Below are 24,663 nucleotides of genomic sequence, written 5' to 3'. Positions count from 1 at the left end.
AGTGAGACTGAGGAGACCGGTGAAGAAGGTCAGCTCAGTCCTGTATCCTGGAGGGGTACATGGACTCTCCGTGGTGGACAATCATCGACCAACCAGGGCCTAAATACACCGGACCAAACAGAAACAACGCAGCAAATTTAGCACTAACGTTTTGATTCAATTCAAATAATTATCCAGGGCTAGAAAATCAGAAAAACTCCTGAAAATACCTGACCCCCCCCCCCCCTTGTCATTATGAGCAAACCATGCAAAGAGTTAATCTGTCATTTTGTTTGTACTGTGACTCTGAATTTCCCTTTGGGCATTAATACATTCTATTCTCTTGTATTGTATTCTATTCTATTCTATTCTTGTAGAGGAGTCTATGGGCCTTGCTGGGGTTCTCTGCCTTTTTTGGAGCAACCTCAAATGGACACGCATGGAACTGCAGTTTGGTGCACTTCTGCAATGGCTATTCTTTATACCTTGATTAGTTTGAATTGGGTCCAACAACAAAGTGACTGTTCGGCTCGAATGGCGATAAATGAAACAGCTTATCAGGGATGCATTAAAACAGAGTTTAAGTTTTTCTTTAAGTTTTAGATATATGAATGTTGCAGAATAAAAGAGACCACTACGTGGTTTTTTGTTTAAAAATCCTGTTTTTCAGTGATATCAGCTAAAAAAGGGAATATGGTCTGAGTGAAAATACACTTTTTTCAGAGCTCAACTTTTGGAACTCAAACCAACTTTATGAGTGAAGTTTAACACATGATGACATGTCAGCGCCTTTGTTGCGATTCCCAATCAGTGACCCCCCTGAGACATGCATGTTTCACTGTTTACTGAAAACACTGATGACCTGGGCTTTGAATATTAAATGTGTCCTAATGAGTTATCATGAGACTAATGAGGCTCAGGGCTTCCTCATAGTATTTCACCGACAACAGTTTCTTTCACCATGATCACAAACAGTGTTTGAGAAGTTAGCAGGAGCCAAACTTCTGCTTCAAACTTCTTCTTCTGTTCCTCATCACTGCTGCTCATGTTATCATAAAGACTCTTGACAGTTTGATTCACAAACACATTAGAAACATTGCATCCCACAGATTTACAAGTTGATTACAAAATATGACCTAACCTTAACCAAACGATAAAAATGCTTAACAGAAATTAGTGTATGAGGAATATTTAAGGGTTTATCAAAGTGTGGAAAAATGTAAAAACCCACAGGTACATACAGGTTAAAATGCCTCAGAGGTTTTATTATGAAAGTCAGGATTCGGGTTACACAGGGTATCCTGAGACCCAACAACAACTATTACCAGTTTCAAGGCCTTACTGGGAAATTTTACACATATGGAGATCATACAGGTATAATTTTTTCAGCTTTTCTTTTCTGGTCACCAGCTTGAAACTAAATAAGCAATCAGCACATAGACTGTGTGAATTACAATTTTAGGCTGAAGTTTTCAAATACATACAATATGATTCCAACAATAATTCAGAGTATCATGTTGATAGATTTATGCAAAAGTGTTGCTGCATTACTTATTAGAGAGAGACCTGTGATATCTTTTTATAAGTTAAGTTTCGGTCATATTTTTGTTGCCAATGTGCGAAATAGAGATCAAGTGACAAACAATTCTATTTCTTAATATAGATTCAGTGAGTTGTTATACAATGTTATTACTCCACCTTGAACGGACACCTTGAACAGCAAGATTTTCTTTTCAGCCAAAATTAGATGAAAATAAAATACATATTCACTCAAAAAAGAGATAATTTCAAGTAGAGATCACATTTCTCTATCAAACAACAAACCAGTCAGTTATAAATGTGGTCAGATTAGATATGGCTGAAGGTTTTCTGTCTTCAGTATCTGTTAGCCAGCCACCATCTTAATGTGACTGCAAACAAGTGTATTTTCAGTCATTCTGACTCCAGCACAGTAACCTAACTGCTTAACTTTTTAAACTTAAACATCTCCACAGAGACATATTTAATATTCTGGATGAAGTTAGATTTCTGCCCATATGACAATGTCAATTACATAAATAACTGCATAAATAAAAAAAAATATACAATCACTATTCTAATCAGAACCTTTCAAGTATTTTAATAATGAGGTTATTTCGTTGAAAATCTTGAAAAACGAGGGAATTCTAAAACAATTTATCCACTGTGGGGCGCAGTTGTCTAATTCCCCTAGTACTTTTACTTTGAAAGCGAGAACCGGAAGTGCGAGTTTCATTGTTGCGTGTGTGTTATGAGGACTCTGGTCCTCGCTCAGCCTCCTCCGGTCGTCGCCATGGTGCAGATGATGGAGTCCCAGTGTGAGTACTTCATGTATTTCCCGGCGGTGCCCATCACGGATCTATCGGACCCGGCCCGCTACCGTACTCTGCCCCGCCGGAGTCACCTTTACCTGGGGGAGACGGTCCGGTTCCTGCTGGTGCTGCGGAGCAGGGACGGTGGGACGACTCCGACCGAGCACGGCCCCGGTAAGGGAGGGAAGGGGGTGGCTCCATCCGTCTAACCGGCACTGGATGAAGGGAGGAGGGGAAGAGAGCTTGAAGGTTTATCACGTTTCGGTGTATCTGTATGAAACCCTCTGATAATGATGCTTTGCCTCAGCTAGACCTGATCATAGGACACCGTCCCAATGACATGAGTTCAATGCAAGCAGGAGAAAAACCGAACTAGGCACACAAGAGGAAAGACCTTAACCCCTGCATGTGTTTGAACACATAGGAAACACTGACAACAAATACAATCAATAATTATTTATTTATAAATGTATAATCAATCAAATAGGAAGGGGGGAGGGGTTCATGGACTGTTTGTGGTGGACAGTCAGTCATCGACCTGCCAGGGCCTAAATTCACTTGTCCACATACAAACACTCTGTCCTACGTTGGCTAGACGTAGGACAGAGCGGTGAGGCTAGTGTCAGGTGAGTAAGTGTGACTAAATCAAAACGTTCAGAATTTTTTGGAGATTTATAAAGCCCAGACCTGGTTATTCAAACAGAGTCTTAAAGCGTAGTGATCATGAAGGGTCACTGATAAAGGTGTGTTCAGCCAATGGTGATGAAAAGCTCTTATTAAAGTGTCCATGGTTTTCCCGCAGGGGGCACTGGTGGCTCTATGGCAGGTTTTGGGACTGAATCGGCCAGTAGCCGGGCATGGAGGGAACTGGCAGGCTCTCTATGCGCTGTGGCCAGTGTAAGTCCAGGTGAGAGCAGCCGCCATCGCAGCAACCACCACCAGCACCACCACGAGTACCAGAGCAGTGGGGATGAAGCCAATGAGGACGGCGAGGAGGACTACATCGCCGCAGCAGAGGCGGCTATTGCGGCGCTTGGCAGTAGGGTGGACTCCAGGTGTCGGAGCTTCAGGGACTGCAAGCCTCTGCTTATTCACAACTCATCGGGGACGGCGGCTAGGGAGTTCCGCAGGGCACCTGTGCAGGTACAGGACAGCAGACGAGCCAGAAAGCAGAAGTTTTTAGGACCATGTTGAGATCTCTAATTTCTATCCTCATCAGTCCCCTCTTGACGAGCCAGTGGTTCTGACGGATGAAGTGATCTTCCCCCTCACTGTGTCCCTGGACAAACTACCTGTCAGCACCCTGAAAGTTAAGGTGAGGAGAAATACCTGTCCTTCCGTCCACATACCCCCTGCTAGATGCTGCTCTTAGACTGAGCTCAAAGTGTGTGTGTGAGTCTGTATTTGTGATCAGGTGATGGTCACAGTTTTTTAATCTGTGTGTGTGTTCAGGTGATGGTCACAGTTTGGAAGAAGGAGGCAGAAAAAGCTGAAGTGCAGGAGCTGGGCTACCTGAGTGTCCTGCAGCAACGAGAACCAACACACACGTTCAGACATGACCTGAACACCTTCAAGGCTCAGGGTACAGTACAGGGAAACCAAACCAAAGACAACTTCACTTTTATTAAAAAAAAGAGTGATATCAGGATGAATTTGAACTATGTTTAGATATCTGTGCTTGGATAATTATCTAATCTTTGACCCACAGTGAGCACCACTCTGACTGTCCTGCCGCCTCCCACTGTCCGCTGTAAACAGATGACTGTCTCTGGAAGACACCTGGCTGTCCTCAAAGGTTAAACATGGGTCCCAGCTTACAGCAGCTTGTTCTCTTTCTGAATGTGCATTAACATGTTCTTCCTCCTCTCAGTGTTCAATGAGTCATCTCAGGAGGAGGTCAGCGTTCGGGACATCCGCATTTTACCCAACCTCAACGCCTCGTATCTTCCCATGATGCCTGACGGCTCGGTGCTGCTGGTAGATAATGTTTGGTATGTAGGAGACTGTATGTCCTGCTTTGCAGTGTCTGCTTGTTTGATGCTCTAACATTTTATATCTGCAGTCCAGATCACTGCCTTAATTAAAACAGACATGACTCTGTAGTGGAGATCACTGCATTAATTAAATAAAAGACATGACTGTGTAGTGGAGATCTTTTCAATCTATGAAACCTTTACTCTGTTCATCCTGATGGTTTGCTGTTTCTCTCTCTCCCTTTCTGCAGCCATCAGTCTGGTGAGGTCGGCATGGCGTCTTACTGCAGGGTGGACAGCCTGGCCTGCCGCCTTCCCAGCATGCTCAGCGCCTTGGAGGAGCATGACTTTCTGTTCCAGCTGCACCTGAACGACATGCCGCAGGACGACTCCAACGAGGTTTGGACTTGTTAGCATGATGTGTCAGCTTTAGAGTGTTTTTTCTTATATCAGTCCTACAGATGATGCTTTGCAGTCTATTAAAGCTCCCCATCAGGTTTTACTGACCAATCAAATTTAAACTAATCAAATCTCAGGTTACACATCTCTTCATGTTTCGCTACATTTTAGTCCATGTTTTTTTCTTAAGGGGATGGAGGTCCCTCTGGTTGCTGTGCTGCAGTGGTCAACTCCCAAGATGCCTTTCACCAACTGTATCTACACCCACTACAGGTGAGATCCATGCAGGACCAGATTGAGACAGAAAGGACACAGTTTAAGTTTTCCCCTCTCACTAATTCTGGGAATGGAGTGTCGAATAGAATTGTTTCTGCCTCTGCATAAAGAATCAAAAGCATGAGTGAAGTGAAAACAGCTGTTTTGACTTTTACAAACTGGTCTCTTCTCTTTTTAGGTTGCCCAGTATCCGTCTGGACCAGCCACGGTTCGTCATGACGGCGAGCTGTCCGAGCACAGTGCGGGTGAAAGAGCACTTTAAGGTCAAATATGTGCTGTTGAACAACCTGCAGGACTTCTTGGCTGTTCGACTTGTCTGGACTCCAGAGGGTCAGTGTGTATGTGTGTGTAAGAGTGTGTGTGTGTGCGTGTGTGTGTGTGTGTGTGTGTGTGTGTGTGTGTGTGTGTGTGTGTGTGTGTGTGTGTGTGTGTGTGTGTGTGTGTGTGCTTGTGTGTTTGTTTGCATTCAGAAATACATTTCATTCCAATACGAATGTGTTTGTTTAGGTCGTGGTCACGGCGAGGACGCGGCGCTGGCTGCTGTGGTCTGTCACACTCCTCTCAGTAACCTTGGTCACTGCAGGAAGGGAAGCACTCTGTCCTTCAGTGTGGCCTTCCAGATCCTCAAACCAGGACTGTATGAGGTAGGACCTCTCTGATCAACAATTAAACCACTTCCTATGGTTGGTCTCTTTGGTGTTAACATGTCAACCCTCTGCAGCTGAGCCAACACATGAAGCTGAAGCTGCAGTTCACTGCCTCAGTGTCCAACCCTCCACCGGATGCTCGGCCGCTGTCACGTAAGAGCAAACCACAACCAGCCTTTTGTTTTAGGTTATTCATGAAGAAAACAGTGGTGCACTTACAAGTTCTGTACACTAGAGTGTGCTGACCATTTTGTTTGACCTCCCGGTCTCTTTGCTCCATTGTGTCTTAGCATATGCTGTGGTGCAATTAGCTTGGACAATATTGCAATAACAGTTGCTATTTGGTATGATAATGAATAATGATGGTAGGCTACATGCTTTGTTATAAATGCACATGCAGAGATTTTGTTGTTGTCAGGTTTTGTTGTTTTGTTAGTTTACGGTTGCCATTGTAATCCTGCTGCACACACATGGAGTCAGTTAAGCAGACGGGTGCCGGAGAGTTTGGAACGCTTGTATACACGGGGACCCACATTTAGCCATTTAAATTGCAAATCGCAGCCTTTTGTGTGATTACATAATTGCAATTCCTCAAATTGCAATTGTGATTTGATTAATCATACAGCGCTAATATGCTCTACATAAAAATCAAGAATCTGTGCTCATGGTCTTTTACGAAGTGTGCTTCAATCTTCTTTTCACTCACCTGTCCAGGTAAAAACAGTCCATCTAGCCCTGCTGTTCGAGACCTGCTAGACCGACACCAGGCCAGTCTGGGTCGATCTCAGTCCTTCTCCCACCAGCAGCCGTCTCGCTCCCACATCATGAGGTAACACACACACACACACAAACAATCTTTCTCTATGATCTGAGAACTGTTTTCATTTGTGTCTGTGTGGTAGAACCGGCAGCGCCATGGAGCGACGAGCCATCACACCTCCAGTCGGCTCTCCAGTGGGTCGGCCGCTCTACCTCCCCCCACAGGACAAAACGCTGCTGTCCCTGGACAAGATTGCCAAGAGAGAATGTAAGGTGCTGGTGGTGGATCCCGCTAGCTAGGAAACAAGGAAGAACTGCAAGAAAGAAGTCAGGAGAAGGAAGAAAAAGAGGGACCTCATCGGCTTATCTTTGTCCTTTAGTTGAATCCGCTGCCTGGAGTGTGTGTAAAGGAAACAAGCCGAAACAAGCTGAATCAAAGAGGTAGAGAGGAGACCCTATAAACCACACCCTCTGGACAGCCACACCCATTTACACAATGTTTCACCCATAAATGTAGAAATGCAGTGACAAAAATTTGAGTTTACACAGAAATGCTGAAGGACTGCAGTATGCATGGCAGGCCTGTAGTTGGGGATATATCTGTAGAGTCTTTTAGTAGCCCTCCACTGAAGTAGAAGTGGGCTGATCATCTGGTGTATTTCTGGGACGTGTCTTCCCTGATCGCAGAAATGGTGCAACAGATGCACATTTTGTTGAGGGCAGTCAGCAGATTCAGCAGCGCAACCACATGGTAGTCTGTGATTGCCTAGGCCTTCTAAGGACACATGAATGATCACAACAACTTAAAGCATGCCCTCTGGTGGTCACACTCTGTCACGTGTCAGACCATGCCCATTTGCAAATTGAGCAGATTAATGAATTTAATGAACAGAAGAAAGAAAAAATGAGTTGTGGGCTCAAGTGGAACAGCGAGGAAATAAAATGCCTCATTGAATTCTGGGCAGAAGAGCACATCTGCCAAATGTTGGACTCTACTCATAAAATCAAAAAAGCCAAACATGTTGTTAATGGTCCATGGCGGGTAAGAAAATAAATGAAAGAACAAAGGTACGGAAACTCCCCGCCTTTTGGGTGTGATTTCTGACCAATGAGAGAAAAAATCGATCGCATGTGACATTTGTTTACAACTTTGGACCGCACCAGACTTTTGCCTTGTGAACACAATGAACCAAATGACAACCGCTACAGTTGTATCATTTTTGCCCCTGAATCGCAACAAAGCAAACGAGCCACAGGTGTGAATACACCCTAAGGCTGCCATTCAACGCCATGGAAAAATGACAACTTTTGAAGCAAAGTTTAACAAATCTACAACACTGATAAAAATCTGCTTCTTTGTCTGCTGCTTCATCAAGTCATAAACTATTTTTCAAACACAGATAAAAATTAAGGTACGTTAAGCATCCAGGAGTAACTGAATTTAGCACACATTCAGCTTTAGCTTAGCATCACTTCTTCTCTACAGAGAACCAAAGTATATTTATGAAATATTCCTGTCATGTATTAAAATGTTTCTGTGGTATCTGGAGGGTATCACAAAGTGAAAGACGTGACTTTCTCAAACTAAGAACTGGTGTATGTTGAATTCACTTTTTATGTCAGTATTACTTTCTGTTTCTCAGTCAGTATCAACATGTCTGTTATGTAATAATAAAGAATGTAAAATAACACTGCACACAGGAAATGAAACCTTTCTGTTTCCCTTTCCTCACATAATACGTTTTTTTCTGTTTTAATGGTAAAAGTTTTATTTACAGATGTTTGCGGTAACACACCTGGGCCAGCCAGGTTTGGTCTGCTATAGGTGAATAGACAATAGTCCAAGGGCTGTCGTCATTATGTGAGGTCACAATCAGGACAGGTGAGCTCAAATAATTGATGTTTCAGCAACTTTGTGGATACTTTTGTTGGTTCCATTGGGGGAAGATAAGATTTCATCCCCTGGTGGCAGAATAGTCCATGCACCCGTGTTCTATACCGTTTATCCTGTTTAGGGTCGCCGGTGGCTGGAAGCAGTCTTGGGGCGAGAGGCGCGGCACGCTCTGGACTAGTCCCCATGCAGTCAGTCGCACAACGGCTGACACATAGAGACGGACAACCTTTCACTTACACACCTACACCCACGGATAATTTAGGAGAGACAACTTAACCCGATGCGTATTTTTGTGACTGCGGGAGAAAGCCGGAGTACCCGGAAATAACCCACGCGTGCTCATGCAAACTCCACACACACAAATACCAGCTGTGAATCGAACGAAAGGAAACTATGTTCCAGCTGTATGACCACTTCCAGTTGTTTTTTGTAGACTGAAAGTCTTTTCCACCTGTTACTAAACCATGTCGTTACAGCCTAATCAGAAGCTTGAGAAGTAGCTACTTCGAATTAGGAAAATGAATTCCGGACTGGTAGGTTCTATACAAAGATTATGTAACGAGCTAAAGGGTTTCATCTGGTTCCATAGTGTAGCGGTTATCACGTCTGCTTTACACGCAGAAGGTCCTGGGTTCGAGCCCCAGTGGAACCAAAGTTTCCTTATACATTTGGTTCGATTTTATATCCCTAGCCAAAATACACTCTTTGCTAAAAGACAAAACATTGGGATCCGAGCACAGTCACGACAAGAGAATAGGAACACAAGGACTGCCTCCGTTTTTGTGGACGCCCTCAAAACTAAAAGTGAGTGAGAAAGGAGTGCTTACAGGTAAGACTGTAAAAACGCATTCAGAAGACCTTTGCTTTGACGTTTAAACTGAGTTAATTTGTGTTTTAGTTTAAGTTTTAGTTAAGGTTTGTTTAAGTGCCTGCTGCTGTCAGATAAAAATGTTTTATACGTTTACCACAAGTACAGGTTGTTGTTCTCACATTCAATGTTTTTTTTATTAGTGTCTAAAAAAACATATCGTCGTAGCTAATAATACATAAACACCAAAATGTGCATAATCATTTATCTAACAGCGTACAGCTATTTGTTAACAGTTTCAGAACAAAAAGAATGGAGATGCCGGGGATTGAACCCGGGGCCTCATACATGCGAAGCATGCGCTCTACCACTGAGCTACATCCCCACATCGGGACCAAATTCGTCGTAAAATACGTATTCATACGTACCGCTGGTACTTATGGGATACACAAGTACATAATTGGAAATAAGTGGATAAATACAGGGGACTGCTGCAGGATTTGGGTCATAACTTTATCCAGGACCTAATTGTCCAAAGGAGTCAATAAATCATGGACCCTGATTATAAACAAAAGAACAGTAATTTAGTTTACTTATCAGCTTAGCTGTGTTACGGGGAATGTTTTGTAGCTTTGTATCTTCAACTCAAATGAAATAAAGATCAGGGTTTGAATTACCTTATTCCATACTGTGCCATCCTCTGATGGAGTAGTCTCTCACTTTCTCTTAACAACTGTGCTATCTCTCCGGCTGCGTGTCTCAAAAAAGGTGAACTTTAATAATTTGGGGAGGTAAAAGTCAGTACTTGTCCTATTGCTTTCACAATGATAACACAAATAATAAATAGTATTTGGTGGGATCAATTATTTTAAAGTTACTGCTGATTCTCAATCATGAGGTAAATAAAACAGTGACTGTTTTTTTTTTTTTGTTTCTGTTTTATTTCTTACTCAGCCTAATGGTGTGGGTTTTTCTTTCTGCACTTACCTATTTCTAATCATGTCATGTTTGGTCCCCCACAACATGATAAAAAGTAAAATAAACTTATTGTAATACTTATTTTAACCACATAGAGGAGCCATTGTGCCATTAAAAGATGGAAGGAAGAGTTGAGAAGAAATTCTGGCCGAACTATCCGTTACATCCAAAGACAGAGAGAGAGCTCAAGTGGTTCCTGAGAAAACTAGTGCCCTGCAGAGGTCCCTGAAGATGGCCAGCACCATAATCTTAGTGAAGACTTAAGCCTGGCTCACACTACGGGATTTCCACTGGGTAACCAAAAGTCTAGAGGACAGCATAAGTAAAAAAAAAAAAAAATGGCTTAATTTACCCCACTTTCTCTTAATGAAAATTTTTCTGATTCTTTTTTTTTTTTTTTAATGTCAAAATAATCCTCCTCCTTTGTCCAGGGTTTGGACCGCCAAAAATGACCAAAAGAGACAAATGTATGCCTGATTCATTTGTATGCAGATATCTTTACAAGCTGCAACACACTGGCCAAACATACGTAGGGTTAAAGCGGGCTTTGGCATGGTATGGATGGCTAGTGTGACTGTGCTCTTACAGGAACTACTGCATGAGTGAGGAGGGCTTGTCTGAGTGTCTTAGATAGGGGACCGGCTCCGCACTGTGATTGGCACAACTTGTTGAGATCAATGCCTGCTTTCACATCAGTCTCCGAACTCCAGAAAAGTAGCTGGACTTGTGGGTTGTCACTTTTTTGACAGAAAAAAAAAAACTAGAGTCCACCCCTCAAAGTTCAGGATGTGCGACACCAACGAAGCAACATGGTGTGGTTATTGAGCTCTACACAAACATAACATTTGGAGAACGAGGATGGCTGAATTTGCCTTGACACCATCAACACCTTTCTTACCTGTTCTTGGCGATCCGGCTGTTTCTTGGAATCAATGGCTGGTGTCATTTGAGGATTATACATTCACTTGTCTGATGAGTCTGGATTTCTGCTGCCACATTCGGATGGAAGGGTCAAAATTTGGCATCAACAACATGAAAGCATGGATCCATCCTGCCTTGTATCAATGGTTCAGGCTGCTAGTGGTGGTGTAATGGTGTGGGGGATATTTTCTTGGCACACTTTGGGTCCCTTAGTACCAGCTGAGCAAGGTTTAAACGCCACAGCCTACCTGAGTATTGTTGCTAACGATGTCCATCCCTTTATGACCACAGTGTACCCATCTCTGATGGCTACTTCCAGCAGGAATTTCAGCTCAAATCATCTCTGGTTTCTTGAACATGAAAATGAGTTCACTGTATTCGAATGGCCTCCACAGTCACAAGATCTCAATCCAACAGAGCACCTTTGGGATGTGGTGGAACAGGAGAACAGCCTCATGGATGTGAAGCCGACATCAATCACAACTGTGTGATGCTTTCATGTCAATATGGACCGAACTCTCTAAGGAATGTTTCCAGAACCTTCTTGAATCTATGTCACGAGGATTAAGACAGTTCTTTCTTATAAAGTGGCCGGTGGGTGTATGTTGGCTTTGGGACATGTGGACCTCGGGAAAGCTACAAAGCGCATGGCTATGCACCATTGTCTGGGGCGGAAAGGAGCAATCCTTGCCACACTTACCTGAATGGATGACAAGTATGCCACAGCCGCTTTGAAGACTCACTTCAGCTCCGGAAGAAGCCGGTAAATGCACCATTTTGAGTTTTGTCTGAGGGCTCAAAATCCTGGTGAGACCACTTCCCACTATGTATCAGCGTTACGTACCTTCAAGATTAACTATTCCTCCTTTAAAACGTCAGATTTTCTCTGGATCTCACCTAGTTACCATGTTTACATTTTAAGCTTGTGTAGTAGTGGTAAATGATTTGAAAAGTGGCTTCCATACTGTGTGTGCAATAAAAAAGCTGTTATTCAGAAGCAGCAACCACCAACAAGAAGTTGTTCATTTTTTCCCCCAATATTACCATTAATATCGTTGTCCCAAATTTCCTTAAAATATGGTGGTATAATTTTGAGGCTATATCACCCACCACTATGTGTAATGTGAAAAATATTGAGTCTGTTTTGGAAATTCTGTGAACTTTCAGGCTAAGTTCTGGTTTGCATGAAAGGGGAGAGTAAACCTGCACTAAGACAGCCAGACTGCCATCAGCTGCTGAAGAACCAGAAACCACATATGCACGGAATTAAAAAAGCTGAGTATTACAACAGAAATAAACGTGTACAGTCTTGTTCAGACAGACCGGGGTGGTGGTCCCTCTTTTTAAGAAGGGGGACCGGAGGGTGTGTTCCAACTACACGGGGATCACACTCCTCAGCCTCCCTGGTAAGGTCTATTCGAGGGTACTGGAAAGGAGGTTCCATAGGATAGTCAAACCTTCTTCTCCCTTCAACAGCAGTGTGGACTAGTGATGGGAAACTCGGTTATTTTTACTGAGTCGAGTTTAAATGAGATACTCACCAAAGTGAATCGGGTTTTTGAGTCATTTTAGTCACTCAAGTCAGTTACCCAGGAGCAATGTTGTTTTCGTCCTGGCCGTGGAACTGTGGACCAGCTCTATACCCTCAGCAGGGCCCTCGAGGGTGCATGGGAGTTTGCCCAACCTGTCAACATGTGTTTAGTGGACTTGGAGAAGGCATTCGACTGTGTCCCTCGGGGAGTCCTGGGGGGGTTCTTCGGGAGTATGGGGTGTCAGGCTGCTTGTTACGAGCTGTCAGTTCCCTGTACGACCGGTGCCAGAGCTTGGTCCGTATTGCTGGCAGTAAGTTAGACTCGTTTCGAGTGAGGGTTGGACTCCGCCAGGGCTGCCCTTTGTCACCAATTCTGTTCATAACTTTTATGGACAGAATTTCTAGGCACACTCAGGGTGTCGAGGGGGTCCAGTTTGGTGACCTCAGGATCGGATTGCTGCTTTTTGCAGATGATGTAGTCCTGTTGGCTTCATCAAGCCGTGACCTTCAACTCTCTCTGGATCGGTTCGCAGCCCAGTGTGAAGCGGCTGGGATGAGAATCAGCACCTCCAAATCCGAGTCCATGGTCCTCAGCTGGAAAAGGGTAGAGTGCCCTCTCCAGGTCGAGGAGGAGATCCTGCCCCAAGTGGAGGAGTTTAAGTATCTCGGGGTCTTGTTCACGAGTGAGAGAAGGATGGAGCGAGAGATTGGCAGGCGGATCGGTGCGGCGTCTGCAGTAATGCGGACTCTGCACAGGTCTGTTGTGGTGAAGAGGGAGCTGAGCCTGAATGCAAAGCTCTGTTTACCGATTGATCTTCGTTCCTACTCTCACCTATGGTCATGAGCTTCGGGTAGTGACCGAAAGAACAAGATCGCGGGTACAAGCGGCTGAAATGAGCTTCCTCCATAGGGTGGCTGGGCTCTCCCTTAGAGATAGGGTGAGAAGCTCGGCTATCCAGGAGGAGCTTGGAGTAGAGCCGCTGCTCCTCCGTGTTGAGAGGAGCCAGATGAGGTGGCTCGGGCATCTGATGAGGATGCCTCCCGGACGCCTCCCTGGTGAGGTGTTCAGGGCACGTCCCACCGGGAGGAGACCCCGGGGCAGACCCAGGACACGCTGGAGAGACTACATCTTTCGGCTGGCCTGGGAATGTCTTGGGATCCCCCCGGAAGAGCTGGATGAAGTGGCTAGGGAGAAGGAAGTCTGGGCTTCCCTGCTTAGGCTGCTGCCCCCGCGACCCGACCCCAGATAAGCGGAAGAAAATGGATGGATGGATGGACAGTCTAGTCCAAAAAGGCTTCCAGTCTGAATATCTCAAGTTTTGTTGTACTTCCGAGTATTGGCCTCAAACTAGACAGACTTGAGTTAGCGCGAGTCATCATTTCCAATACTGGGTCCACTGACAACAGTCTTCAAAGCTCCGCTTTAGAATCAGACAGTTAGCTAATTCTGAATTACTGAATTCAACCTCACCAAGCAAAGCTAATGGAACTTAACTCTTCTCTTTTACCGATAGACTGTCAGATTTATACAGGCCACTGCAGTATAACTGCTTAATGTGGGTTGTACAGTCTACGTGCTGCAAATGGATCCATGTTCTCCCAGGAAGACCATATCAACTGGGGGTGTCTACAGTGTCAGGGCTGATCCAGAACCAGGGTAACGATCTCGGTGTTGAAGTTTGGGTGTTTTCACCATGCTCTAGGGCAAACCCGGGCAAACATCCCGCGGGCCACATCCGGCACTTTGAATGTCCCTATCTGGCCCGTGTGAGGCCAATCATAAACACCATAAATTAAACTTACATTTCTCTCCTTTTTTAACTTTTATTTTGAAATTTGAAACTTTATTTTGAAAAGCGCTAGTTGCCTTACTTTTGTATGAACGTTTGCATGTAAGTGAGTGAAAGTTAACAGCTACAAGTGATGCTAGCCAGGTCACCCTCAAGATGTCGGCTCGTGCTAAGAACAGAAAGAAAAAAAACTGACAACGAATGCCGTGTTTTCAACAAGACATGGACTGCCAAGTATTTCTCTACAGAAGTTAAAGGTAAAGCAGTGTGCTAAATCTGTGGTATGCAGATTGCTGTGTTTAAAGATTATAATTTGATTTGCCACTACACTACCAAACATGAAGATAAATACAGAAATCTGTCTGATGAAGAGCGTGCAAGGGAGTCTGATGCATTGCTTGCAAAACTACAAACCCAACAAGGACTTTTTATGAAACTTCACACCCCCAGAGATGCAGACGTCAGGACAAGTTATGTCATTTCTCACAAAATCGCCAGAAAAAGTAAGGCGTTTTCCGATGGAGGGGTTCTTAAGGAGTTTTTATTGGACTCTGCTGTGCTGATTTGCCCAGAAAAAAAGGGCATTTGAGAGCGTTTCACTCTCCCGACGCACTGTACCAAGGCGGATTGAGGACATTGTGGGGAACTTAGAGCTTTAACTGAAGAACAGAGCGGCAGACTTCGTTTTTCTCTGGCTTTGGATGAGAGCTGCGATGTACGTGACACGTCCCAGCTATTCATTTTTCTATGTGGGATAACTGCAGACTTTCAAATCACGGAGGAGTTGGCAGCCATGCAGTCAATAAAAGGGACAACCACTGGCAATGACTTGTTCAGAGAGGTGAATGCATGTTAGTACTAAAATGGGACAAGCTTGCATTGTATTATACATCAGGAAGTATTGTGTAAGACAGTGTTAAAAATGAAACATGTCATTGATGCTTACAGTTAAATAGTTAACTTCATCAGAGTGAGAGCTTTAAATCATAGACAATTTGTTGCATTTTTGGAGGAAAATGAGATTGAACATAAGCTATCACTGCACTGTTAGGTGGCTCAGCCTCGGCAAGGTACTGAAAAGTGTCTGGGACCTGAGAGACCAGATTCAAGATTTCTGTGTTAAGAAAGGTCATGACGTCCCAGAACTTTCAGATAAAGACTGGGTGGCAGACCTCAGTGGATGTGACTGCACTAATGAACGAACTGAATGTCAAACTGCAATGCAAGGGCCTTTTTGTGCATGAGATGTACAATGCAGTGAAGGCTTTCATGAGAAAACTGCAGGTTCTCTCAAGCCAAGTGAAAGACAACCTTCTGACTCACTTGCCAACATTTAAGAAAGCCATAAGACCATGTTAGAAGCACTACATGCAAAGTTTTCAAGGCGATTTCAAAACTCTTGACAGTGAAATGCACATGGTTTCTTCTCCCTTCAACAGCAGTGTGGACTAGTGATGGGAAACTCGATTATTTTTACTGAGTCGAGTTTAAATGAGTCACTCACCAAAGTAAATCGGGTTTTTGAGTCATTTTAGTCACTCAAGTCAGTTACCCAGAAAGTGCATAGAAATCTATATTTCAGAGAGATTCATACCAGCGAAATGACTGAAAAGGACAAATAATACACTCCAATGTGAAAAAAATAGTGAAAGATCAACATATATTAAAGAAACTTTTATTTTTCTAATTCACAAATAAAATAACATTAAATTAGATAAATATAACTGAGAAAAATTACAAAGTTCAAACAGTGCAACATTAGAAAAAATAACTATGTACAATAAATTTAAAGTTCAATAAAGCCTCTTGACAAATATGAAAATAAAGGAAAACAGCTTAAACAAGTGAAATAAAGTAAAATAGTGAAAGTGAAATAAAAATAAAGTGTCAGCAGTCATCAAAAAGTCACCCCTCCTTTGAATGAATTATCCTCACAACAAATTGGCATTCAGGAAAATGATCTCACGAAGCTTTCCCGGACTGAGACGGTAATGCCATGTATGTTCGAGCTGGCGAGTGACTCGTATGTGCAATTCTGTGAGTGAGACCCGAATGTGCTAAGAGTCGAGCCATGCTACGTACGTTCGAGCTGACGAGTGATTCGTATGAGTGATTCTGTGAGTGTGACCCATATGTGCTTAGGCCGCGTTTCCACCAAGTAGACCGGTTCGGTTCGTCTCGGTATGGCGCGCTTTTTGCGGCGTTTCCACTGACTCATCCCGTGACAGATCCCTAAAAACCGAGACGAGCCAACCTTCTTTTTTGGGACGCTTTCGTTTGGGTGCCAGGCTATACCGATCCGCTCTCGGAAGGAGGAGCAATACACTGCAGACCGTTGATTGGTCAAAAGAATCGTCACTTACCCCGACAGCGGCTGCATTTCTCCTGGCGGCACACAGACTTCTCTGAAACAAAGCCTGATTACTCTTTGTAACAGAGAGCTACATGCCAATCACAGAGAGGACAAAATGCTGCATGTCTTCCATCCGTGCTCTTCGTTTACTGTGTCACGTTTTCTTCTTTGTTGGATTTAATAGCAGGTAAGCTGCTACAGCGTCGCACTATTGTTTAACAGCTGGGGCTTTCGGCATCTGGCTTACACGCCACCTACCACAAGAGGGCACAGTTTGCTGTGGAAACGCAAACGGGATCAGGCTTAAATGTACCAAACCGTCCCAAACCATACTGAACCGACCCAGACTGCTTGGTGGAAACACAGCTTTAGAGTCAAGCCATGCTACGTACGTTCAAGCCTGCTAGTGACTTGTATGTGTGATTCTGTGAGTGAGTAAGTCCGACCTGTATGAGCTAAGAGTCGAGCCATGCTACGTACGTTCCAGCTGATGAGTGATTCGTATCAGTGATTCTGTGAGTAAGTTCGACCCGAATGAGCTAAGAGTCGAGCCATGCTACGTACGTCTGAGCTGACGAGTGATTCGTATGAGTGATTCTGTGAGTGTGACCCATATGTGCTTAGGCCGCATTTCCACCAAGCAGACCGGTTCGGTTCGTCTCGTTATGGCGCGCTTTTTGCGGCGTTTCCACTGACTCATCCCGTGACAGATCCCTAAAAACCGAGACGAACCAACCTTTTATTTTGGGACGCTTGGGACGTGAGTAAGTGTGACCCGTATGTGCTAAGAGGCGAGCCATGCTACGTATGTACATTCGAGCCTGCAAGTGACTCGTATGTGCTTTGAGTCAAACTGAGAGTGAGTTAGTGATCTGTATGTACTGTAGGTGAGTTAATGACCCGTATTCACTGTACCATTCTACGTACAAGCCATTCTCCCGTGATGTGAGTGAGGGGCTGGGCTTCCATGAGCTCTGTACTGAGTCAGTAAATGAGTCATTTGGGGCGAAGAATCATGATTCTCGATTCAGTAAAGTGATTCCTCGGGTATTGAACGATTCGTTCATGATTCGCTCAACACCAGTAACGGGCGGACTGGCCATCTGGACGTTGTGGAGAAGTCCAGAACGACCAGTGCTGCCGGTCGGCTGACGGCCAGTTCGACCGGTGATTTTTTCTGAAATGCTGCCAAAACTGTTGCCATGTTAACAGTTAGCCAGTGTTTTCAGTGGAAACACTGACGTCACACTCCGCTTTGCGCAACCACATACAACAGTCCAAAAGTACTGTTGTTATAGAGTTTGATTCATGGATTTTCCGCCTTTTCAACTCACGAAACAGTAGATCTACTGCTGGACAGTGAGGTTACAGATCAATTTTTTGGAGTTTGAATAATGTGCTGGAAGGAGTAAAAGCAGAAAATAACAATTACTCACCTGATTGACACCAAACAATCTGCATGTATTTAAAATGGTGGATAGGTGTTTCCGTAGTGTCGTGGTTATCACGTTCGCCTAACACGCGAAAGGTCCCCGGTTCGAAACCGGGCGGAAACAAGAGTTCTTTTTGAAGGTGTTTTTTATCATTTTGAGTTGAAATTTTGACATAAACATCTGCTGGTGGGCACCCCCTGCCCACACATCTGTACATGCGTGCAAGTGTGTGATTGATCATGTATTTCCATCATTACATTTTGTTCCATTGTACTTGTTGCATTTTTCTTATATTATTTGTTTTTTTTTTTTAGTCTTTTTTTTTTTCTTTTTCTAATAAATTTGACATATTCTTTCAAATAAATTGGCAAAGTTTTTGGACAAGATTGATATAAGAAAACTATAATCTTACTGCACAGAATGTTACAATAGGCTTTGCAAACTGCCTGTAACCTTTGTTAACATGGCTCATTTTGTTAGTGGAGAAGTATATATTTAGATTTGGTTGGCTATCTATAATATGAAGGACCAAAAAGTACTAAATAAATAAATTAATGCAAAAAACAAATGTATAAACCAATAAATTAAAACCTTAATGAATGAAAGAATGAATGAATAAATGCAGCACTGAATGCATAAATCGATAGATCGGTGACTATTTGTTTATATTTCATGTTTTTATTTATGATTTTTTTTAATTTCTACATGTATTTTACTATTTGTGTCCATTTTGTTGGACACTGTTGTTGGTGCTTTTATTTTGAAATGCACTCCATTGGGCCACCTTGTGTTTCCGTAGTGTAGTGGTTATCACGTTCGCCTCACACGCGAAAGGTCCCCGGTTCGAAACCGGGCGGAAACATACTTTTTTTTTTTTTCTATTGCTTGCTTCAGTGACCGAACATGTATTTTAGTTATTAAAGTGTTACCTTGATTTATCTCACACAGCTTCAGTGTGACTGTTACAACTGCACAAACTGTAAATAATAAATTGTTATCCAACCAGCTATTACAGACCAAAAATAATATAATTAGAAATAAAAATAAAATGAAATTTATTCATTTATCTTTGTCCTCATTCATTAATGCTTTTATTAACTAATTAATTTATATTGCTATGATTTTAAATAAGTATTTTTTGTTTTTCCCTATGTAATCATGTATTGTGTTTTTACTCATGTATTTCTGTAGTGTTTCCCCTACCATTTTATACGCCCCTCAAGCATAAGTAATTTAAGCCCTGTTTCCACTTAGCAGTACGTGCATGAAAAAGCATGCATGAATGGGGCCATAGATGATTAAATATATGTTAAAATATTGCAGTAAAACATTAACATAAGCATATAATCATTAATCTATGTATCTAATTCTAAGTTGCTAGGCGTCACCCTGTTGGTTGTGGCTACTTGTTGTAGCAGCTCTCTCTTCTTTGTCAGTTTCTTGTGATTTCTTTGTCTCTTTTTTGTGTTTGGAGTGGGTCATTTCTTTGTATGGCTCATTTGTTGGTCATGGACACCAAACCGGTTGTGTCTTCAGTGATAGTTTTACTATTCTTGCTCTTGAATTTGTCTGGAGTTCCTACATGTAACCAAAGCTGCATTGTTTACATGTGAGATCAGCTGTTAGCAGCCTTTAGCATGTCAATGGCAACAGGTGTAAGACCTGATGTTTTCTCGCAAGGTGAGGAGAAGGAGGTAAGGACGACGTGCTGGTACTCAGGTGTAAGCTAAGAAGTGACATCGACTTGTCCTTCCATCCATTGTTATTGGGAATGTAAGATCTATCCCCAGTAAGATGGACGAGCTAGCTGTGCCAACCCAGCACCAGAGGGAATACCAGAAGGCAGAGTATGCTATTCACAGACATGGCTAACATAGCTAACACCAGACACCAACGCCACATTGGAAGAACTTCACCTGCTGTGAGTGGACAGGATACAGGAGACAGAGGACGCGGTCAAACTGGCAAACCGTGCCGTGCTTAAGCATGCTTCAGCCCCAAAGCACGTTTTGAAGGGCCAGTGTGACCGCAACCATGCCAAGCTTGAGCAAGATTCACTTCTCTGCTCTGGCACGCTTCAGAGAGGTGGGCTTTGGCACAGTTTACTTCATGCACGAGGACAAGCACGTGAACAGCGCGTGTGATACATGAGATATGATCACCGCAAGCACATCTCTCGACAATTATAATAAAAGGAGCAGGGGAGTTAGAGGGCTGTATCGGAACAAAACGACTTACCATTAGTCTAAAAGTCCCTAAAGTGTGTGTGTGCCAGTGTGACGGCGTCCAGAGACTGAACAGACTGCTGAAGAAGCTCAGTCCTGGACACTGTGGAGGTGGAGGCTGGCTGACTGGACAATAATGGCAAAGCTGTTGTCATCTAATTTTTTTATGGACCTTTTTGCACTTTCTGTACACTTTCTTACTTTTGTTGTTTTGGTTGCTGCCGTGACTTCTAAATAAAGTATTTTCTATTTCATTCTAGTCTGTTCTATTCTAATGTTGCTTATATTAATCTACTGGAGTATTTATTTATTCTTTTGAGTATTCATTTTTAGCATTTTTTTCAGTACATTTATTTCTACTTTTGTCATTTTCTTGTCCCTCATACCCTACACTTAGCTCACCCCTGTTTTTATTGACTGTCTGAGTCAGTCTAACATTAAAGGTACAACAGAGTTCTGAATTATTTAACACTTAATCGTATTACATCATCCATCCCAACAGTTTAAATATTAATTAACACTAAGGCATGAAAACACACATTAATATGGCCCAGGCTGACCTTAATATCATCTATCCGTATAGGATTTGCATGTTACTTTAGCTAACAGCCCTCGAGTTCACACTGTCAAAATACCTCCATTAGCAGTCTTTAAATTCGTGTCTCATTATCTCTGATGAGCTAAAAAATTACTTTAAAATTGAGCTACACTTACGTTTGAGAAGTTGGACTTTTTTAATTCGTAGCCGTAGGAAGAAGCCGCGGTGATTTTTGGTAAAACAGCAGTTGTTCGGTGGTTGCTGTTGAAGTGCTGGTTGCCTTTCAAACGTGAAGAACCCGTTTTCTGTGGTCTCTTTCCATCTACCAAAGTGGGTACACAGCGCCACCAAAATTTCACTAGTGGCCAAAAAGTATATTGCATCCGTGGTGTCAAAAAATAAGTACCAATAGGAAAAGGTAAGAATGATAAGCTATTTACTGTGCTCGCTCGTGTAGGATGCTCGGCTCCGATGTCCTAACGGGGAGGACAACTTGTCCTCTTTATTTTTCGAACTGCTACCATGTTTGACTTATTTGAGTCCCACGTTTGTGTTAATCAATGTCACTATGTCAAAAACTTCTGTTTTTAGGACCTTCTCAAAACTTGAGTCACACATTCGCGTGAGAGATGTGCTTTATTTAATGTAGAAAGAATGCATTCTTGTAAAAGTCCTCAGTGGACATCTATCCATCTCACATTTCTTATCCACCTTCACACAGTGCTGGCGAACAGCTGGGATGAGTTGGGTGAAGTGTCTGCGAGAGCTGGGATCGAATCTGCGACCTTTGTATTGAGAGAAGACTGTATTACGAAGTGAACAACGAAAATCCAATCACCACCTTCTCCATATCTCAAACAAAGTGTAACAAAAGCATTGATTAGACAGATGCAGGCATGTGCAGTTGAGGCATCCTCGTTAGTATTTTCCAAAGTATCTCCGCCTGTCAGCAGAGGTCCAGACGCGGATAGCTGTCGAGGACGACACGGCAGCAGAGCGGCGACCTGGGTAGAGAGTGGGTTCGAATCCAGCTTTGGATCAACGAAGTATCAGACGATGCGACTACAATGAATACATCTTCAATGTTGTTAGTGAATGATGGTACAGTGATACTAATTTCATATTAACAATAAACTGTAAGTGCAGTAAATCTATGATGACATCCTTAAGATAACAGAAATATGACAAATTCCCCAAGTAAATGGCTAGTATTCCTTAAAAAAGTGCATTAGTTTATTGACGATAATAATCAGATGTTTATTGAATGATGAGTGAACGTTTAAAGCTGAGAAAAAGGAGTATAGATGATTTTCTTTAGGATTTTTATCACCATTAGTGTCACTTAAGTATCCACAATGCTTGTCACATGGTTTTTCTGTGATTAACTTATAACTCTTACTAGCTCTACAGATATTGTTACTATATTAAAAAAAAAGTTGTATTTTACTGGTATTGATACTTCAACTTGCAGTACACAGAAAACTAAACTGATGGTAATATCAGGGTTAAACTTTTTTCTTGATGCATAGGTGTTTACGAGGTTTCCTGAGGTTGCCTGTTTGTAGGCTGAGTTGGTAGGCTACCCATTAAAACAACTTCATTAAACTGTCACTAAATTCAACATCACTTAAGACCTATCAAGAATTTTCAAAATTGAGCCTCAGGATTCCCTGACAGGGAATTTCCTTTAACTTAATGGAACATTTTGACACTATAGAGCCTGGTGGTGGTACTTTTCACTGTTCTGAGAAATACTAAGGTATAGGGAGAATTAAAATTCCTTGAACAACTACTATACTGATTGGTCATACCGGAACAAAGTTAAAATATTGAATTATGTTTTCAATTTATTTTTCATAATAAGTAATTAATAATTATTTGTGTTCACATTTTTGTGTTGTGGAGTCTCTGTATGTTTAAGTATTTTTACGTGCAGAATTAACTTTTTATTTACAAATTTATGTGTTTATTGGTTCATTTATTTGTTAAGATGTTTATTTTATTATTTACTCATTTATTTCTGCATTTACTCATTTATTAACTCATATATTCACTTCTAATTATGTATTTTTGGTCACTCATGAATTGAGTACATGATAACTAATAAACGTAGATATATATTAAACGTAATTATTTTATTATTAATTTACCGTATTATGTTTTTGATGCTGTATTTATTTATAATTGTGTCATTTTTGGCCTCTCATGTTTGGCCACTAGAGGGAGCAATAAGCCTAAGAAAAACAGAGAAGGTGATCAAGTCCTTGGCGGGAAAACGACACTGCCATCTAGGATTATGAAACCGCAAATGCCTGAAACCGCCTTCGTCTGCTGGACAAAGACGATATGCACACCTCCAGTGAAACATGCGTTTATTCCCAACCAGGTTCGTCCCTGATGACAACATTTACGTAAGTGGTCGATTTTATATTAAAGATGAACAAGTATACAGTATAAAAACCCAAAAAGTATTCAAAACATGAACACATGGGCATTTGTGAAAACTAGACAAGATACTATCCGGCTGTATGTTGATGTTCGACGGATAAAATATAGTGTGCCTCAAGCTGCGATGGCCGAGTGGTTAAGGCGTTGGACTTGAAATCCAATGGGGTCTCCCCGCGCAGGTTCGAACCCTGCTCGCAGCGGTACACCTTTTCAATTTTTCACAAGGTAGTTTTACCAGTAACACTTTACTGGACGTAATCTCCTAGACGTCAACCATATGTTTCTGAAATTGATATCAGAGCATAGTATCAGAGCCACGCGGCCATATTGCAAGTGGCAAGGGCTACGATTACAGCTAAAGGGAGTCTGTCATTCACGTGACCTGAGCTTTGACTCTGATTGGGCGAGCTCGCGATCTTAATATCCCCTGAACTATCCAGTTTGAAAAAAAATTCACGCTCATACGGCGTGGCGGTAGTGAATCAGTCAGGAGACGTTTTCGAACCAGACTCTAAATAGGCTGATTTATGCTTCAAAAATGACTTCTTTTTTTTGTTGGCTCGGTGTGTATGTGACTTCCGGTACCTCCGGAGCCAGCCTCAAGTGGACACTCGAGAAAACAGCAGATTTTAGCACTTCAGCATTGTCTCATATTCCTAGACTGGAGGTTTCTGCTTGGTTTGATCACACAGAGATTTTTGATATGGTGAAAGAAACAGTGCTGAAATCTTTCCATATCTAAGCATGCATACCACAGTGCTATTATGGATCCATGTGCACGTTTTTTTATTTGTTTTTTTGTTTGTTTTTTGTTAGAGCGTTTTTGTAAGTATTTAGATAATTTAAAGTCATAAAAGGAGGCTTTCTCAGTTTCAGCTGCATTTTTTTCTGAAACAGAGTGAATAATGTTTAATCTCTGAGATCATAGACCTCTAAAGAGTAGGATGTCAGGGCCAAACCTCTGCTGCTCAGTCTCTCACCTCATAGTGCTGTTATTATTTCTCTGATGTGACCACCTGCTCTGTCGGGCAGAACAAAATGTCCTCTTTCTTCAGCAGCAAGATACCTCTCTTTCTCTCACTCTCCTTCTCACTCTCTCTCTCCTGGCAGGAGTGAGGTGTCAAACAGTTCACCACATATGCTCTGAGTTCAGCATGCTGTGTGTATTTGGAGCTGCTGCTTGTTGTTCTTCTTGTTTATCTCAGAGAGAACAGCAGCTTCATGCTGTTGAGCTGTCTGCAGCGTGGCTCTGCATGGTCACTTTCACAGATACAGAGCTATAAGGAGTAAAAAGCAAGGTCTTTCCAGAGTCTGTGGAAATTATTACAATCCTAAAGAAGAACCATCTGTCAGTCCCTTCAGTCCCCTGTCTGACTCTGCT

The 24,663-nt window shown here is 42.5% G+C and overlaps 1 protein-coding gene and 5 non-coding genes across 6 annotated transcripts; 5 read left to right on the top strand and 1 right to left on the bottom strand.

Annotated features, from left to right (window-relative positions):
- Positions 1-2,236: 2,236 nt before the first annotated feature.
- On the top strand, positions 2,237-8,059 carry LOC141791634 (trafficking protein particle complex subunit 14-like). The gene is made up of 13 exons (XM_074672227.1): positions 2,237-2,483; positions 3,112-3,452; positions 3,529-3,624; positions 3,762-3,891; positions 4,018-4,104; positions 4,180-4,300; positions 4,534-4,681; positions 4,872-4,954; positions 5,136-5,287; positions 5,465-5,601; positions 5,679-5,757; positions 6,319-6,433; positions 6,507-8,059. The coding sequence occupies exons 1-13, from the start codon at positions 2,249-2,251 to the stop codon at positions 6,661-6,663; spliced, it is 1,881 nt and encodes a 626-aa protein (XP_074528328.1). The 5' UTR covers positions 2,237-2,248; the 3' UTR covers positions 6,664-8,059.
- A 777-nt stretch (positions 8,060-8,836) lies between these two features.
- Positions 8,837-8,909, top strand: trnav-uac (transfer RNA valine (anticodon UAC)). The gene has a single exon. It is a non-coding gene; the product is annotated as a tRNA-Val (tRNA).
- Positions 8,910-9,378: 469 nt separating this feature from the next.
- On the bottom strand, positions 9,379-9,450 carry trnaa-cgc (transfer RNA alanine (anticodon CGC)). The gene has a single exon. It is a non-coding gene; the product is annotated as a tRNA-Ala (tRNA).
- Positions 9,451-18,121: 8,671 nt separating this feature from the next.
- trnav-aac (transfer RNA valine (anticodon AAC)) lies at positions 18,122-18,194 on the top strand. Its single transcript has one exon. It is a non-coding gene; the product is annotated as a tRNA-Val (tRNA).
- A 666-nt stretch (positions 18,195-18,860) lies between these two features.
- On the top strand, positions 18,861-18,933 carry trnav-cac (transfer RNA valine (anticodon CAC)). Its single transcript has one exon. It is a non-coding gene; the product is annotated as a tRNA-Val (tRNA).
- Positions 18,934-23,400: 4,467 nt separating this feature from the next.
- trnas-uga (transfer RNA serine (anticodon UGA)) lies at positions 23,401-23,482 on the top strand. Its single transcript has one exon. It is a non-coding gene; the product is annotated as a tRNA-Ser (tRNA).
- The last annotated feature ends 1,181 nt before the right edge of the window (positions 23,483-24,663 follow it).

Source organism: Halichoeres trimaculatus, unplaced genomic scaffold (assembly GCF_033239565.1).
Source record: "Halichoeres trimaculatus isolate MK-OKI-2021-1 unplaced genomic scaffold, fHalTri1.1 fHalTri1_scaffold_6, whole genome shotgun sequence".
NCBI classification, from domain to species: Eukaryota; Metazoa; Chordata; class Actinopteri; order Labriformes; family Labridae; genus Halichoeres; species Halichoeres trimaculatus.
The sequence above is the reverse complement of the archived record's forward strand: the minus strand, read 5'-3'. Positions and strand labels throughout refer to the sequence as shown.